Consider the following 19,497-nt stretch of genomic DNA (forward strand, 5'->3'; position numbering starts at 1 on the left):
GGCAGGTGCTGTAGGTGTGATCTTAGGTTCAGACAGGTGTCGGTCAGCCAGAATGAAACATCTCAACTGCTATTGGTTGGGTTACCTTGAAGTTCTGTTCACACAGGAATCATAAAAACTTTGTTGATCCTATGACTCATCATAACATCATCATTAAAATGTTTCCGTCCTCTGTCTCAGTCCCATCAGCCTCAGCCCTGTGGTGTTTTTGCTGTGTTAATGAGTAAATGTTAGCATGCTAACAGCTAACATGTTAAACATTATACCTAGTTAAATATCTGTTATGGGTAGACTCCAACCCTCCTTTATTCCCTTTGTTCTCCCTTGTGCGGTTGTTTGTCCGCAGTTTGTTTTCCTCCCTGTCTGTGTGTGTGTCTTTATGTGTGTGTGTGTGTATCTGTGGCTGGGTGTGGCTGTCAGGTTCCTTCTCTCTTCAACCCACCTGAACATCTGCATCTCCTCAGCTCATCAACTCTACAAGCGGCTGCAGTCTTTGAACCCTGGCTCATCCCTCCAGTCTCCACCGGGTCGGTCACTCACCTGTGTCATACCAGCGCCACGTCCACGGTTCACAGCGTTTTGGTTCCTTGTGCTCATCTGTACAGTCTTTACTCTGTGTTCACCTTTGCCTAGGGTTCATCGCTCCTGCTGCTTCAGTAACCTCCCTACTCCTCGTTTGGATCATCGTTTCACCGCCTGCTTCCCTCAGCTCATCTGCCAACACGTTCAGTTTGAAATAAATCCCCTTGCTGACTGTCACTGAGTGTGTCTTCTGCATTTTGGGCCCTAAATTGAGCAGCTATACATCTCAGCATGTTAGCATCATCACTAGGAGCATGTTAGCATGCTGATGTTGGAATTTAGCACAAAAAGCAGCGCTGTGTCTAATTACATCCTCTTGTTTCCTCTGTTCCAGTTTTAAAGCTAAGCTAGGCTAACCACATCCTGAACACACAGACGTGAGAGTAATCCCAGAAAGAGATTAAAACGTTAAAGTGTTTCTTTTAACTAAGCTTAAGTTCAGGGGACCATATAATATTTGATCACATTATCATTAAATGTATGTCCTGCTACTGCTTTGCTTTTTCCTCTAAAATATATTAGGTTTATTGGCTTTTGAAAATATTCAAAGCATGGATTTTTCCAGAATGGGATTAAGTGAATTTACCCCCCCAGGCTTAAACAGGCTGTTCTGACATTAAGTGATAACAGGAGCATCCAATATGCCCATCGGCAGTTTGTGCATGTTCCCTTCAGCAGGACACTGAACCCCCCATTCTGCTTTTGTTGTGCATGATTGGAAGTTCAGCCTCTCACACCAGTAAAAGCTCAATCCAAATCCACAGATGGGACATTTTTCTGGCCTCCGCAGCTCACTCACACAGACTTCCTTCAAGATAAAAATAGTCTGACATAAGGGGAATGATATATGATCTCAGTCATTCATCTAAATTGGACAAATGAGGCCCAAACGTCTGAGCTGTGAAAGACCGCCCCTATAGGACTGAATGAATGGACCAGTGTGTGAGAGGGGTGTGTGTGTGTGTGTGTGTGTGTGTGTGTGTGTGTGGGTGGGTGGGGGGTGGGGGGCAGCACATGCACACACATTCAGTATGTATTTTCATGTGTTAGGATCTATTTATTTTAATGTGAAAAAGCCTGTGTGCATGAATGCCTGCCAGTTTATGTGTGTGTGTGCGTGTGTGCATGTGTGCGAGTGTGTGTGTGCATGGATATAAATACACATTACCATTTCTCCCATGACCTTCCATCGTATTAGCAGGGGTATCTCTGCATTTTCAGAGTGTGTGTGTGTGTGTGTGTGTGTGTGTGTGTGTGTGTGTGTCTCTCTCAACGCGCAGCTCTTTGTGTGTGAAAGCAGGAGCGCAAGAGGCGGCATTGTTGCATCTGCTCCTCATTAAAGGGCGCTAATGAACGCACGTGTGTTCCACCTGGTTCGGTGGAGTTGGGGGTTGATGAGGGCCTGGCCTTTCCCAGCTCTCCTATCGTAAAAACTGTCTCAAGACAAGCAGGGGAGCTCGATCCCCAGACGCTCATCTGACAACAGTTTGGCGGTTCCTCCTCTAATGATGAAGGTGATGCTCAGCGGCCACACTGCTGGGCAAGACTGTGACTCTTTGTGGAAAAAAATGTGATTCCCATTACAAAGGAGGACCTCAGAAGAGTCAGGGAAACATCTACACTTGCAGTTTCTGTAGAGCCTCTACTGGTATATGAGCTGTTGAGCACTGATACTAGTGTTTTGTGCCAGTTTACAATGTGTTCAGATGAGTTCAGGATCCTCAGTAAAACTGCCTCCACTGAGACTCTGAGACATCTGCTCAAGATGAACATCATTTCAAGTGACTGACAGCAATAATAAGCTGTGCTATGTCTTATTGGAGGCTTCTGATGATTGAAGCTTCTGATTTTTCATGCAAATTACAAAAGAAATCATATTGCCACACTTCCCTGGAGTGGTATCCAGCCATGTAGATAATGTTTGTTGCCTCCACCACAAAACAATGGGGTTTGTTGTTCTCACGCTGAAGGAAAACTGGCTCTCCCCTAAAAATGTTGAAACTGAGTTCTGTGAAATATCTAGGAGCAACTGGGACACTGTTTCTGGGAAGAGATTTCTCTGATAAATATTTTAGATGTTTTTTTTTAATGCTTTGAACAACACGAAAAAAGTGTGTTCACCCTCATGAGCTCTAAACTGACCCCTTAAAGTGGGAAAACGTACCGTCCTGGGAGTGTCAGACCCCTCCTCTACATTACAGCAGGCAACAAGAAACTAACACTGACTGTTGGTATGAAACAGGCCACAAACAGCAGTCTCATGTCTCATGTGTCTTTGTTTGACCCATCTGTCCACCCATACAACCCTACCTGTGAAGTCTGATCTAACAGCAGATGCTATCACTTTTTTCTGGTGAGACTTAGAGAACCCTAAACCCTACCCAGAGTCCTCTGATAGGTCTGACACAAGCAGCAACCTCCAGGGCTGAAAAATGAAGCTAACGCTTTAGAGCTAAAAGCTCCAGTTTCTCTAATGAGTCTGGCTCCAACAGTGAGTCAGTCCCCACAGACTCCCATGTTAAAAAGTCCAACTTTACAGCAGAAATAAACATGTTTACAGCCTGGTACAGAAACTGTTCTGGTCTCTAGAGATAATTTCCTCCATCATGACAACTGTACAGCTGAATTTTATAGAACTCACCTATTTACATTTTATTAAGGCTTGAAGTTATGGAGAATTGAGGGTTTGGTCGGTTTGAGTGACAGGTGGATGAGTGTATGCTTGATGTGTATGTGAATACAAATAACTTCAGGCAACAAGTACAATTCAAACCATCACTGTACAGCAATGAACAGTGCATTATCGTGTTCTGCAGGTTCAGATAATTCTACTTGTTTTACACCAGGTTATGCTGAAAACATCTTTATTTATAAAGTTGCAGAATTCCCCACAAGTAAAAGCAATAAACCAAAATGATAAAACTGCAACGATAAAAAGAACTAGTGATACAGAACAGTAATAAATTGAACACATAATAAAATGACAATCAGAAAGATCATAGCAATCAGTCAAACTCAAAAAACGAAGCACAGACAGTTTATAAAAGTTTCTGGAGTGATTCACAGGAAGTGACTGACGACGCCTGGCAGCCTCTCACACAGAGCTGGTGCCTCGCTGAGGAGGAATTGCTCTATTAAGCACCTGTTTGCATCGTAAGCCAAGTTTTGCAATAAAAAGCATAACCATTTTTCTCAAGATAAATTAAACTCCTGTCTGAATGGTTCAATATCAGTGCTGCAAATTCACAAAACAGGACAAAGTGGATCAACCGTCATGAGTCTAATGCTGAGGTTATGCTGTGTGTTTTTTCTATCAGCAGAAGACTTCAGGGAAAAGGGGTGTGAACTGGTGCTTCAATCACTTTGCAAACAGCCGTCTGCTGTTGCTCTGCAGCTGTCAGTGAGTCTCTGCAGTGAGAAGCCCTCCCTCGAGTTTCTCCCTCAGCCTGCTAAGGCTGGTATTGATACAACACCCCTGTGTGCTCACTCGACACAGAGCACTGTTGGGAACATTGTCGTCCTATCGCACAGAGCGGAGGTGCCACGTTTTTAATGTGGCGAGATTAAAGACTTACAGACCTGGCTTTGAGGAGACGGATAATAATATATATTTTGATGCTAATGATAACTGATAAGTGAAGCCAATATTCATTTATTTGTCATTACTAGCTGTGTTTCCATTGCAGCTGTGCGTAAAATAGAAACAATTTTCTTTTTTTTGACAAAACACAACTTTCCAATGTGAATAAAGCTGGGTTTTCTCCTCTTCCAATGAAACACGGCAACAGATTTCCAGCATCTGCTCCAGCGTTGCAGTATTTAATTGAAGGCAACGAGGGCATCTGGTGCAGGTAATGATGGAAAGGCAAACTGTTTCTATCTGGCAGTGTCCCGTGTCAGGGATTCTTGGTAGATGAAAGACTGCAATGTTTTTGGATGTCATGTGACTTAAGTGTTTCCATTTCACTTTTGCAAAATATTGCTTTTTCAAATAGTTTGAAAAATGTTCAAAATTCCTGTGTATCCATTTTTTTTAGGTTCGCAATTTCAAATTGCGCATTAAGCAGGCTGATGGACAGACCCAGAGAGACCTACCCCACACCACAGCCCTCACAGATCAGCAAGACAGTTTGGTCCTTTGACTTACAGTCTGGACTGTAAGTCAAAGGACTGTGTGTCTGCAGGTTTTATCTCTTGAACTCTAAGCCCTTTATACTTAACGTTACTGCTGACTATTTTTGAATACATGCAATATCATTTTAGATATCATGTGTATATTTCCTGCTATTTAAGATATACTTTGGTTTTCAATTACTTCATATGGTATAAAAACTGACAGGATCAATTAGACTGTTGAATGTTGCTTGAGTTGCATAAACGATCAGTGTAAACATCAAGTCTGCATGAACCTTTGTCAATGATACATTATTGTGATGTGATAATGCAGTTTAATTATAGATTGATTTGAAAGGTCTGCACTGTAATGGGAAATTTTGGTATAACTCATGTGTGCCTATTCAAAACTGTGTAACCAAAGACTGTGTGTCTATTTCTGATGAAGTTTTGAAGTGACCTATGTTTGCCTTTTGTGGTTGTGTAAGAGACCTCTGTGTGAACTGATGAAGAACACATGTAGACAATATATGTGGATGCCTTTGCCCTTCTTTTAATGATAAGTGCTGCTCATTTGACCCCTGTGGAGACAGAGATGTGTGTTATCATAAAATGATTAATTAATGCTGATGAATATTAATGCAGCATTACTGATCTGATATTTACTGATTCCACGGCTCAAGCAAGTTCTAAGAGTCTGCTGAGTGATTCTGGTGGATGGAGATGGTGGGAAAAGATAGCAACAGGATTTGTAAAATAGTGAGCGATGATGTGAAGTATGAGTGATTTGAAGTAAATGGACTGAAATATTCTAGTGTAGGATGTTAAAGCTGCACTGATCAATATTCTTATATTAATTGATCAAATGATTAGAGCCACTTTCACATATAAACTCCAGACAATGTCCAGAATTTCCCTCTCACACATTGCAACACACAACTGGAGATTGTCTGGGTATGATGCATTCTCACCCACTGGAAATACTTAAGTTTAAGTTTAGTTTAAGTTTAGTTTTAGTTTAAGTGAGGGGTGACACCTGTGGAAATGTCTTCAACACGCCCACTTACTCAATGTGAATTCTTCAGACAATTACCTACTTTATTCACATATGGGGTCAATCAGATATTACACAGACTTTGCAACAGGGGGCTTCGGGGGTAAAGTCTGTTTAATGTCCAGTCCAACTGATTCAGACATTTGTCTAGATAAGTTCTGGGTTGCAGTGCATGTGTGAAAGCAGCTGATGTGTAATGTGTAAGGGGTTGCTCTTAGTCATGAACCTACAGAGGCACTGAGGGGAACTCCACTCTTATCAGTCTCGTTTCCAGCAGCTGTACACTACTTTCTCAGCACCAAATAGTAGACAGACGAACTTAGAGACTGGCTGCTGAACTTACCAGAGCATCCAGCAGCTAAAGAGACAGTTGTTATTCTCACAAGTTGGTGGAGACCAAAACAGAGTGAAAACTAGACTAATTGCCTCATGGTTGCACGCCTCCTCCAGCCAGCCATGTTGCAGGAAATATGGTCACAATCTCCCCTTCCTGAGTTACAGCGGTGAATAATGGCCAGAAGTGTTTTTGCAGAAGTTCCATCAAGGCATCACTGAGATATGTTCACAAGAATGGGAGGGACAGACCAACAGACAGATGTACAGACAGATGGACCGAAAACCTGCCTCAGGCTCTGGCTGTTGCCGCCACAGAGGCATAAAGAAGGCAAAAAAATATTGACCATACATCTATTAGATGCTTAGAAATGCAACTTCAGCTGAGTGCTATAATGTTGCTCTGTGTCTGTCGGATGTGTTATAAGTAACTGTTAACCCATAACAACTTTATAACATTAGTGTTGTCTATATTATTCAGTTCAAAGTTTGTTGGACTTGAACATGAACATTCAAATTGATCTTTGCAGATCAGGATTGAGCAGCAACATCAAAGCTTCTGTGACCTATAGTTATAGATTAAATGATAGAGGGTTGTTTATTTACTTGATTATTAAGGTTGTAACCCTGACGGGGTAGAACTGTATTGTTATTGCTTCGGTTCATAATCATTGTTATTATTTTTCTTCTGCTGTGACTCAAATGGCTGTGCACTGGCATGAGCTAGAAATATGAAACTTGTGTTCTACAAAAAGCCTCTTGGACCACACAAGTCCGCCATGATGGATTTTCCATTTTCCAATTCGCCATTTAGATTTTTTTGAAAAAACATCTCCTCCTAAATCATGTTTGATGGCTACAAAATTTTCTTGGGATTATCACTGGATCAAGCTTATTTAAAGTCACATAAAGCTTGTTGTTATCTTATTTTGTTTTCAAGATATTGGCCAATGAAAAAGGGCATGGCTCAGCACATAAATAGAACAAAGTCAATAAATGTTCAGCCAATCATCACAAAACTGCCGGGATGTGCCCACTTAAGTACCTGAAACATGAAAAATTTCATTCAGATCTACCACTAGGGGGACGCTACAAATGAAAAAACTGGGCCTGTCAAAACACAAATCAGACTATAAATGAGAAAATATTTGTTAAATCATTACAAAACTCACAGGATATGTTTGATAACAATGTTGACCCACATGTGTAAAACTATTTTGAAACTGCGTAATAGTTGGCGCAACCAGCTCCAAACGTGTATGAGCCTGGTGTAAATTGTGCTATAAATCAATCAGTTTGTCCAATGATGTTGGCCAACAGGGGGCACCACAAATCTTTTAGGCTTTACAGTCTAGTCAGGCCATATTGAAAAATATTGAAATGTATTTTTATGGGGCTTTTATGTTGAAACTGGTCTTTTTTTGAGAATGGAAGCCTCTGTCTTTGTGGCCTGTCTTACAGATTTGTGTAATTATCTTCTTGCATGTATTTTGCAGTAAAATACTTCATTGCTTATTCAGTGTGTTGTCAGTGAAGACCTAACACTGGTGATGGATATACAGTGAGTCATAATGGAAACAGTATCATTGGATGGATGTGGCAGTGTAAAATTTACTGTTAGCGTCACAACCTAATCTTTGAAAATTGCTATATTGTCATTTGCCCTTCATATTTATGATTGCTAATGAATTACACACAGTCGAGAGTTTAATTTTGTCACAATGAACATTATGGAGGCCATTGTTGACTGGTAATGTCTGACAGTAATAATTTCCCTTTTTCCAGTAGCAAATAGTGTAACAAATGACTGTTTCTGTTCCAGTAGTAAGTGCAAAAAGGTTAAGATATTACTGCTACTGCCATGACTGTAACTCCCACTGCTCCTAACAGGAAGTACTTGTCCATTCACATGTGGAGTTTGATCTAAATGGCTCATTATTATCAGGTTAGGGGCTTTCCCAAAGGCTTCCAGTGTATAACTTATCACTTCTATAATAACTCCATCAAATGGACTAAACTGACTGATTGTAATGAAAAACCATTTATTATCATCAAACCAATGCATCACTCTAACAGTAGTTGGGACAGCAGAGGTGGAAGAGGCGATACATTTGTTGACTCCGTCACATTTATCTGTCTGTGTGTGCCTCTCTATCTCTGAACACACCATTCCTCAACCGTGTCCAACAGTGACAGCCGTGGGTAATGACAGTCGAACGCTCACTCGCTCCTCATTTACTCAGAGCTGGCAGTGTAACAGTTCGCTCAGAACTCTTAAGTGCTTGTTAATTTAATATGCAAATAAGTCTCTTGTCAATCTGAGTGCATTTTAATGAAAAAGCTCCTGCTTCCACAGGGCGGGGGTTTCTGCAGGTTGACTATGGCTGCGTGTGATGGGGAGAAAGAAACGAGGCCAGGGGAAAAGAGCACAGGAGAGGTGTGGCTGAGAAATAGCAGAAAGACACCGAGGTACAATGTATTGGGGACAGGGAGCATAAGCCCAGATGGCATGTATTGAACATGCGTGGCGGCTGGTTGCCGCCTCAACATGTGCAACACATGGAGGTGATGCCTCTGTCACCTCCACTTTGGCCTCCTGTGATCTGTCAGCCAGTGTTCCCAGCAGATAGAGCTTGAAAACAGAATCTGACAGAATCTGGTTATGAAAGGGAAAAACCGTCAGCCTGCACAAACTTGAGAGTGAAACACAAACACACATACACAGTCCTCTACTCACATCCCTCTGTTAATGACAGACCTTAGCTCAACCTTTGCCTACATATGGGTGGCACAGTATGCTGAAAGTAAGGTGAGCGTGTTATTGGGAAGGTGGGGGTGGTTTGCAGGCGGTGTTAAGTCAAGCAGGAACCCTCAATGTTGCTAATTTATTTACAGATTTAATTAGATGGATAGAGCCCTCACAGATATAAGAAAGAGAGGAGAGATGTTGCCAGCGTTACAGCACTTTAATTATGGTAGCAGGCTCCTGATCCCTGCGCTCCGCTGTCTGGGGAGCCAGTTAATTAAAATCCTCATTATTTTACTTTTAATTAGTTCCCCCCTCTTTTGTTTCCTTTCACCATATGGCCGTGTTCCGTGGTCAAATTAACGTAATTGAGCTAATTAAGCCGATCACTTTAATTATTCAAAGCGTTCCGATTGGCCAGGAGAACTTTTCTCCATCTCCCCTCCCTGACATTCCTGTATGAGGCTTGGAGTTGTAAAGTCATTCTCTTTGTCATTATGCTCCTCTACTCCCATGCTGAAGGCTGTGAGTTATGGCTGCAACATGCCTCACTTCCTACATGTTCCAGCAGTGTCTCATATTTCACTTGCATACAATGCAGGCTACGCAGCGCAGCACGGGAGACCTCAGCGAGTTCAAAGAGGACTCGGGAATCATTGCAACATTTAACACAATATGGTTATGACAAATTAGGTGCGTGTCGGTAGTTGTAGTAGCTCCTTCTCTACAATCATCTGGTGCTCAGGGATTGGGAGCTACCATAAATAGCTTTCGTAGCCCAAGCAGCTTTTCAGAAGGATTGTCAGCGCAGTTTAATGCCACAGACGTCTTTACACACAGAACCTTTGCATTTACATGCTTGCATTTTGAAACTGGTGACAACCAGATGGCTGTTTTACAGCTTACATGCTTACGTTGAGCTCAGTGCCTAAGGGTGGACAAGACCTGTCTATCAGCATTCATTTATAGAAGACACTTACTGTACCTTTCTGGCTTCCTTCATTCTCAACTCATCTGCCGGTTCTCTCAGTGAACATATATTGAAATACTAGAATACTAAAATACAAGGTACAAGTAATTGATCCATGACATTTTCATATGAACAAACATCAGTTTTTATATTTGTTATGTGATGAGACATGTTCAGTGTTAAGTTCAAGAAAGCATTTACATCACTGTTCTAACCACCATACTTTACATTTCTAGTTTGTTATGAATATATAGAGCATGAGCAATATGATTCATCATACTGAACAGACAGAAAGTCAATCTTAGCATTAACATGATACAGGCCACAGACAAATTTAGTTCATACAGCTGACTGCATGGGTCACAAATCTCTGTATAGAGAATGATGTGTGGTGAACACAAAAACTGCAGCGTTAGTTCCCCCAAATTTCTAAGAAACATATTTTCTCACTTGTCGGTAGTGACGTGTGGCGTGGTTTTAATTGCCTTGGTTTTGAGACAATTGTGTCTAGATTTATGTCTCTACCCTGATACATTGTAGGTGGATGAAATTTTGTTGCTTGCAGATGTAAACTAGAGACCATCTTGCAATGCTGACATTTCCACCCACGAGTCCTCAGTTGTCATTACTACGTTATTAACACAGGTACTCGGAACTCATGGGTCGAACCACACTTTCAAACTCGTCCTTCATTTTGATCTCAACTTCACACCTGTAATGTTTTGTGACATATGCTGACAAAATTACAAAAACACCTGCCAAAGCCAGAACTACATTTTTCCATGATGACACACACACACACACACACAAACTCACAAGGTGAAAACAATACCAGCAACGCAGTCACAGCTGATAAAAATTACATTTAAAAACTGTAATGACAACTAATGTCCAGTTATCTTCTGCAGGCGCTGTGAACTGTTTTCATTGTGACTATTTTCTACCAAGAAAATTGCCACTGGTTAGTTGTTATTTGGTTAAATAGAGCATTTAACACAAACTGAACTGTACATGGTTATGACTGTATGTATGTTGTTTGGGGTTTTTTTAATAGATTTTTAAGGTTTCAACTCTCCAGGTTGTAAACTGCCACTACAAACTACCACAAACTGAGAGGGCATCACATACCGTTTGCTACTTGCCCTCATCAAACTCCCCCAAAATACTTCCTTCCTGTGCTCTTATTTACTCGTCATGTACCACCAAAATACCATGAATACAAAATTTTACAAAAGATTTGGAAGCGCCCTGAGCAGTGACATTTCTCACAACTGTGATGAGGTTAAAATGCAGCAAATGCTTGTTGCTCTGTGTTGTTTGTGGGGAACAATTTACAGTTCAAACATTAAATATCTGAGCTATGAATGGTTTAGTGAACCCCACATAGAAAAGGAAAATAACCACTTTAGTCCAGTTTAATATGAATTAAACTATTAATGCTCTATTAGCCTGCACAAGCTAAGATGTATTATTGCTGATAGGAGCTTACAAATTTCATGGCATGCAGCTGCAAAAAAATGAAATAATGACTATTTAAGATTAAAGGAGCTATTTGTAAATTTTGCTATAGCTATATAGCCAACATTAGCATTATAATATGATGACCAGACCAGACTAAAATGTCTCAGTTTTCACCACAATTAAAATAATAATTATGAAAACCAACAATGCAGAATTTGTACGAATTTAACTCTGTTTCGTCTAAACATGAACCTGTCAGTATGCTAACAGTTAGCAGTAATACATGGTGTGGAACAGTGCACTGTGTAGGTGTGCTGAGCACTGAAATTACTGTCGCCCATCCTGATGAAAATGCCTATGGTGTATGCACAAGCACATACATATAGGCGTGCAGGAGCATGCAGCACACTTAACAGTCCCAGTCTGGGGGGTTGAAAACATGGTCACCATACATGAACAGCTCTTTATACTTTACCATCCTTGATGTTATAATACGCCCTCTGAGCAGACTGGATGTTCCAGTGGTTTGCTATCAGAGAGCTATCAGCTAACTGGTTAGCATGCTAACTTCAGAAGGAGAGAAGGAATGATAGAAATAGAAGCAAAACAAGAGTTTACATTTGTGTTCCTTTCATCTGCTGTCAAAAACTCTTGGCGAGTAAAGGAATGAAGTTTGTACCTGCAACGTTTCTTAACAGCTGTTAATGCTAACATTAGCTATGTAGCAATAGCAAAACTTACAAATAGCTCAAAAAATTAAACTCAGAATAAAGGAACAGTTCAATAATTCAGTTTTGAATTACAAATTCAAACAATGGTTGTAAACTACAGTGGGAACTGAGCCTCTGGGTTCTGCAGCTGTTCACATCCACCGTCATGGAGGCAGTTAAGCTAATGCCAGCACATTGTTTGGATCCAAACACTCGGTCTGGCCTCTCCACACACAGAGAGGCCGTGTCGTCAGGAAGAGCTTCTGGCCGACAGAGCAGCAGATTAGCATCAGAATGGAACTGGGCTAAAGGAAGGCAGCCATCTTGGATCTATATCACAGGAGTGTCTGGGCAAGAAGGAGGCTTTGTCGGTCCTCTTTCCCTGCATGATGAGCATGTAAAAATATCCTGGCATCATCTTGTGTCTTCACGCAGTGTGAGGTGGAGGAGCTCAGGCAATTACACTCATCTGCATGTGTTAATATGATTAATTAGCAGGAATAAACACTTTCCTATGACACAGGCTACATGGTGAGCTACACACCTGCAGAAGCTCTGATAAAAGACATCACCTCATGGCAAAGAGCCTTTTCATGAGACCTGCTAATTGGCATCTGAAAACGCTCCGGCTAATTAGGAAAAGGCAGATGAGGCTTGATTAGTTTGAATGCAAAGTGTAACTTGTGGTGCGGTGGGACTCGGGAATGTGCCGCGGTTTTATTTCTTCACCATCACGATACAAAGATAATTGTAATTGTGATCATTTGCATACGTTAATGAATTTGCGTGACGCTTCTTGATCAGACGTGGAATAAATAATTGATGCAGTATCAGCACCTACCATGACAAGTGGGACTTTTTGAAATAGCTAAGCGCATTAAGGTGCAAGTTTGATGGCTGCCATGCTCCCAAGCAAGGTGTGAAAGTAGAGCAGATGCTATCTTCTGCTTCTTGCACGCTGCATACTCCACAACTGCTATCACACTAAGATTAACTCCCAAGCTCTGATGGTATGGAGACTTTTTACATAGCATTAAAAAGGCACACCGAGTTAGAGCGAATTAGATGCAGCTCAGGAAAATAATTTTCAGAAGCCATGCAGAGTGGCAGAGAACAAAGAGCTGTGATGGGAAACAAACCAGGCTGTGTAGGAGCTTTAATTGGAACATGGTAAAGAGTAAATACATCAGATTGTTTCAAGTGCCTTGGATGTAGAGGGGGCCACTCCCCTTTAATTAGCCTGCTTTAAGATTAGGCTTTATTAGAGACAGGCAGGCAGGCAGCCACCGAGCCAGTCAGCCACGGGATATGCCACAAGTTCAGCCCCACAGGAGCTCCAGAGGAAAAGATACAGGGCTCATGTTTAATTGCTTCTGTAAATGGTCAGAGCTCAAGCCTCCTAATTCCATTCCTCGGGGTAATCAGGCATGTTTTCTCCATACAGGGTTAAAGAGAGTGAGAGAGCTGGCCACATCCACCATGCTAGGTACCACATAATACAATGTCACTCTAATGCTGCTAAGGGGCTTCAAAATGACCTCAGCTCATTTTGCAACATGTTACAGGAAAATCATTTTAATAGGATTTTAGTTAACTCCACTTTTTCACACACTGAACAGGCATCTGATAAAGGAATAAAACTCCACAGAAAAAAAGAAAAACCTTCACTGTATCATTTCAGTTCTGTGTTCAGGGCATCTGAAGTATGAGTAATCACAGGTAACAGCAAAATATTTAAATTCCTTTTTCCTTGAGTGCTTAAAAAAAGTTTCTGGTGGAACTTATTCAAACGCTTCCCTATGACTGGACATTTTCAGATACTCTGGATTTTGCCTGACACCCCACAAATTTTACATTCAATCCTCAGTGTGTTAAGATCTCAGATTAACATATAGAAGAGAGAGATCAAGAGTTCATTAAAAACACTGACGCTCAGGGGAAATAATGCCACATGGCATAAGCAAAGCTTTCACAGTCATTTTACAGCAGTCCATCAAAAATTCATTCAAACAGCTTTTGTTCCCTCTTCCAGTTGGCACTGGCTTTCATCTTCATTTTTTTTTCCCTTGAGCTTTCTGTTAGTCCTGAAGGAGCCTTCTGCCATCGCAGTCCACACACTCTGTGAGTCTTTGCATGATGCACAGACCACTTTAATATTGAACACAACATAAATGTGACTTTTGTATGCGGCATACTGAATGTCTGATACGGTGTCAGACGGGACGTGTCGGTGAAAAACTGCGTCCTCTCTGTGGGAAGAGAGGTGAGGTGGTGATGAAAATCCACAGCAACGGCGACAGTAGCAGGAGAAGAGGAGTGCAACGAGGAGAAGTGAAGTTCGGGAGAAAAGGGCGAGGGCGACACACAGCACTGCTACCACTCAGCAAACCTGCAGACCAGAGAGGAGGAAGAGGGTGAGGTCACGGCCACAACAGACTCTTCACTTCCATCTGTATGGCCCCACAGCTGTTTCTGTTCGTTTCCTTTTCATTCAAGGCTTCTCTATATTTTGAATTAAAGTTAATTTCAGCTCCCAGAGACAACCTCATGAAAAAATAAAATGAACATGTATATTTGAAGATTAATTAATCTAAAAACAGAATACAATATGACATTAAATAATTTGTTAGATTATAATAATGCCCTAGTTATCAAGAGCACTGTCATATCAGCAGCTTATCAAAGTAAAATTTCATATTGATATTTTCCAGTTTCAATGGTGGAAGATTCATGATTTTTTTTTTTTTAAGAAAAATTAAAGAAAAGATCAAATAAGGAAAAGCTCAATGGCGATAAAATCCTGCATTCAAAATAAAAGTAAACAAGAATCTACATTCAATTATACAGCAGAATAATGTCAGTTTGTGTTATTACATATGATAACATTGAATTATTATTATTATTACTGATGCATTAGTATTTATGCCGTATTTTAATGTTGCATCTGGTCAAAGTGGACTAAACTTTAAACTTCCCGTTGAGTAGCTTCATTTAAACAATTTGTTTTATAAACTCATGATGTTGTTTGTCTGAAGCAAATTAGAGTAACTTGTGACTCAGCTCTCAAATAAATGCAGTACAATAAAAAGTACAATACTTCCCTCTGAAATGTGGTGAAGTGGAAGTAAAAAGCAGCAGAAAATGGGAAATTTTTTTTTTGTTATTTTTCAGACATTTTTTTGTGTGCAAATGCTGTTGGTTGCATTATAAAAATAGCATGATTTGATCTGATTTTTCTGCTGTCACATTTTCACCCATATTGCTGCATCTTTTTTTTCCATATTAATAGCATCTCCTTCCCCCCATTGTTCCCAGGGGGAATCAACAGATTTTATTATTCACATTAGAGCACAGTGATCTTCATGTAAGGACAATTCACACTCTGCTGTAAATACAGATGGCTCTGTAGCATCACGTCTGCAACCCTTTTTATTTACCTTCTGGTCTGTCAGCACCGAGTTGCTCTGAAGTGGAGGGAGGTGGCTGTTGAGCAAGGCAGCACCGGGTCTGTCGTGCTCACAGAAGATTGTACCATTGATGTAATGGAAGCGATCGCCAGGCATCAGTCTGTTTCTACAGGTGGCACAGCTGAAACACTGCAAAGGTGAAAACAGATCAAAGATCAGGTTGCTACAGCACCATGAGCGTGAAATCATCATCATAAAATAACCACAAGTTTTTCTCAAAAGTTTTGTCACCTGCTATGAGATACTGATACTGGATGGATAAATATTAATTACAGTATGAAACACTGCGGACTAATACATTGTAAAAACACCTTTAAAGCTCTTAAAATATGGCTCAAACAAATGTTAAAAGTGACACATGAGACAAATCTCATCTCACTAAATCTCTGATTTTTTTTTTTTTTTTGTCAAACAAGCAGCATGAGACAAAGCGTGTTTATGTGAGAGCTTGGGATTTACCTTGACATGGTAAACATTACCCTGTGCCCTCATTACCATTTCGTTGGCTGGGATAGACTGGCCGCAGGCGCTGCACGCCCCGCTGTGCCCGAACAGTCTGCAAACACAAAAACACAGATTGCTCAGTCTGTACAGCCTCCAAAATCTAAAACCAGCAGCTTCCTCTCCTCCTCCTCCTCCACCTCTTCCTTCCTCTCACCTGATGTAGTCGCTCCGACACAGAATCATGCCCCCTTTGCTGTAGCAGGTGGTGCCAATGTCCCCCAGCTGGGCTTGGCAACAAGAGCACTTAAGGCAGCGAGTGTGCCAGTAGCGCTCCATGGAGAAGAGCAGGAAGCGGTCTGCGATCTTCCCTCCACATCCTGCGCACGACCTGGGGGCCTGCGGTACGCCTGACGCTTGGCTGTTCACCATGTTGTGATGTGGCTCCTCAGAGGCTCCTGGACAAAAAATGACATATGAAACAGGTGTAAGGGCTGGATCCAGCTACGGTCACTTTACCACCACTTTAATATAGCAGGAACACCCATGTGCTTGTTAAATACTCATCCATTGTCCTCAAAGAATAATTTCTGAGTGAAATGTATTTATTTGATTTTACTGGTGGATATTTACTTTGCAATATTGGCCAACAGTCCATCTGATGTGTGTGTGTGTGTGTGTGTGTGTGTGTGTGTGTGTAGTAGTAGTAACTACAAAGAGGGGTTCATGGTATTTATGACCACACACACACACACACATCAGCCCACTTTCCACTAGCTCCGGAAAACGTTCAGCATTACTGCAACTTACTTTAAGACCTGTAACAGGTTTACCTGAACACTGATCAATACAGGAATTATGAATTAAAATATCTTCGCGTCTGTGGGTAAAGTTAAAAAATGTATCTTCGCTATAACTCTATCAAAAATAAAATTTCATTGATTTGACATAGATTGTGTGTGTTTTTTTTATTTTCTATTTTCTGGACGGGGGGGGCATTATGTCACCGGTGTATTTTGATGTGAGTGTGTGTGAGTGGACCGGAGAAGGGGGGCGGGGGAGGGGGGCTTTTGAAAGAGTGCCAATAATGACACTGGAAGCACTATAAAAGTATGTCCTAACGTCGCACTGAGCGTTTCTATCTTAGCATACTATCTCGCTTATTCTAGCGGCGCAGACAGAGCTAGCTGAAGGGACAGCTTTACCCAGAAGCGCGCCCGGAGGGGGGGGGGAGACACGTTACCTCGTCGAGCCAAAGGTTTTCCTCCTGCGGTGAAGTTTGATGAGGTGGAAGAATAATCACAAAAAGCTCGACCCGCTCAGAGTTGTAAAGCAGCACTTAGACTGGACTGCTCTCCATGGCTCTCCGGAAAAAGGCACAGCAACACAACGTAAAGCCCGGGACGGCGCGGCGACGGGAACAGTTGAGCAAACTCTCGCCGACATCCAGCTCCGCCGGGAGAGAACTACACGTAGGCCTGACCGCGAAGAGGAGACATGACGCAGCTTCTCTCCCGCGCCTCTGGGTCACAGCTGTCCGTCTCTCTGCGCACCTTCATCTGCTTCTATCGCTTTTGACAGCGACACTATTCATCAAATTGCGCAAGGGGTTATTTAAATTACCGAGAGGACTCAGCCCACATGAAGCGTGCGGCAGCCAATGGGAGAGCAGGAGGCGTGGCCACAGTCAAAATGATTTATGAGTTTATAGTTGCTTATTAATATGCACATCCCGTAGGGTGTTACCGTGTGTGCGCGGTATGGACATGGGAAACAGCTTTTATTGATGGGGATCAAACCTCCTATTTAATACTGTAAATAACTGTACAAGGAGGAAATGGGCTCAAGAAACATTTTCATAAATGTCCTACATTGCCTAGTGAATCAAAAATGAATATTTAATTGCATTTTAAATTAATTTCACTATTTGCTGAGATATCATATTCAGAATTCTAATATGTTTTAAAAAATTATAAGATTCAGAGATTCAGTGGATATACATCATTTTCAAAGTGCTATACATTGATCAAACAGAAGTAAAAACAGTAAAAACAGTTAAAAGAAAACAAAAGTTTTCTTTTAACTGTCAATATGAATCTGATTTTTGATTGTTTTGTTTGTTTGTTTGTTTTGTTTTTGAATTTTGAATTTTGATTTTTGTTTTTTGCTTTTGAAAAAGTACATCTAGTGAAATCAGTGTTTCTTTACCATATCTTTACACACAACTTATTATCTTAATGTATAGCCTGTCACTATTAAAAAGGCAAATTTCCAAAAGTCAGAAGCTAATTTAAAGATGCTGTTGTGGAATTTATTCATTTCAAGGTAAAAATCAAATTCTGAACTTAATTGTTATCCAACACATCACACATTCTTTAATATAGGTTTTATGGAAAAGGTCTATGTTTGAGCACATGTGAATGTGTGTCTGCAAGTCAGTATCTCATCCTTCCTTCCATTCATCCATCGTTTTTGTTTTCTTTTATATTTCTTTTTATAATATAATCTCAGGTATTATATGGCTAAATAAAGCAATGAATCCCCCACAAAAATCATACTTTTACATTGATAAAAGATGCAACATATGGAATATGATGAGGGCACATTTAATCTTTTTCTTTTTAAATCTCCTCCATCCACGTCAAAGGAAGGTCAAAGTAGCACTGCTGAAGGTTCAGGATTCTTTCAGGATTCATTCATTCACTCCAGCAGTAGATCGGTCTCTAGGTCGTAGGTCTCAGTACATTAACCTGTCACCCTGCTGTACTTCCAGCCAAGTTCCAGTAGAGGACAGCATCCTATAATGTTGGGATCAGACACTGGCAGGTTTGCACTGTACATTCTGCTACTTGTGGTTAGTTAAGAGACTGGAAATTGTTGATTCAGCAGTCTTGTGCAATTTTTCTGACATAAATTAAAATATTAGATCTTACAACTTAGTTCACCTTTAAATTATATATATATATATATATATATATATATATATATATATATATATATATATGTATATATATATATATATATATATATATATATATATATATATATGTATTATATATGTGTTCTCTTTGTTGAAGTTTTTGTCTGTTTTATTTCTTCCTTTGTTGTTCTCACAAATTGACATTAGTTGATTGATATATGATATATATATATATATATATATATATATATATATATATATATATATATGCACTGACACAGGCATGAATTGACAGGTTAAACTGGTCTAGAGAACAAAATAAATACATTCATGTCACGCCTCGACCAACATAAAGGCAACACTAGTAACATTTCCAGTGAAATTTGTCAGAGTAAAATAATCAATGTTACTATAGCATCATTTAAGTTATTAAACTACACTTTCAATGGCAGGTTTGTAGACATCAACAGCATGAAAACTGGTGTAGTCTATGAGTTACTTATCCAGGGACACTGAGACATTGTCCCAGTTGTTTTTGATAATACCACTGGGAGTCACCAAAGTTCATCCATTTCCAATCTTGCCCATGGGGCCTTGAAACTGGTTGCATAATAAATTAAATCGTAGTTGCAGTTTTGATTATTAATAGAGCAGTGGCAGCAGTGTTGACAGTGCTATTAGTGCAGAAGTGGTAGTCGCA

The 19,497-nt window shown here is 40.6% G+C and overlaps 1 protein-coding gene across 1 annotated transcript; it reads right to left on the reverse strand.

Moving 5' to 3' along the window:
- Window positions 1–13,108: 13,108 nt before the first annotated feature.
- LOC139623540 (LIM domain transcription factor LMO4-B) lies at window positions 13,109–17,465 on the reverse strand. Its single transcript, XM_071481820.1, has 5 exons — window positions 17,121–17,465; window positions 16,095–16,335; window positions 15,896–15,992; window positions 15,407–15,565; window positions 13,109–14,358 (listed from the first exon to the last, which is right to left on the reverse strand). The coding sequence occupies exons 2-5, from the start codon at window positions 16,307–16,309 to the stop codon at window positions 14,350–14,352; spliced, it is 480 nt and encodes a 159-aa protein (XP_071337921.1). The 5' UTR covers window positions 16,310–16,335; window positions 17,121–17,465; the 3' UTR covers window positions 13,109–14,349.
- Between the last annotated feature and the right edge of the window lie 2,032 nt (window positions 17,466–19,497).

This window comes from Trachinotus anak, unplaced genomic scaffold, assembly GCF_046630095.1.
Source record: "Trachinotus anak isolate AG129_WGS33_773 ecotype Australia unplaced genomic scaffold, CSIRO_AGI_Tana_v1 ptg000008l, whole genome shotgun sequence".
NCBI classification, from domain to species: domain Eukaryota; kingdom Metazoa; phylum Chordata; class Actinopteri; order Carangiformes; family Carangidae; genus Trachinotus; species Trachinotus anak.

Coding starts and splice junctions, on each gene's coding strand:
- LOC139623540 (XM_071481820.1), bottom strand. CDS start 16,309: ATGGTGAACAGCCAAGCGTCAGGCGTACCGCAGGCCCCCAGGTCGTGC. Junction 15,993..16,094: donor TGTCGGAGCGACTACATCAG/GTGAGAGGAAGG, acceptor TTGTGTTTGCAG/ACTGTTCGGGCACAGCGGGG. Junction 15,566..15,895: donor GTAATGTTTACCATGTCAAG/GTAAATCCCAAG, acceptor TCACCTTTGCAG/TGTTTCAGCTGTGCCACCTG.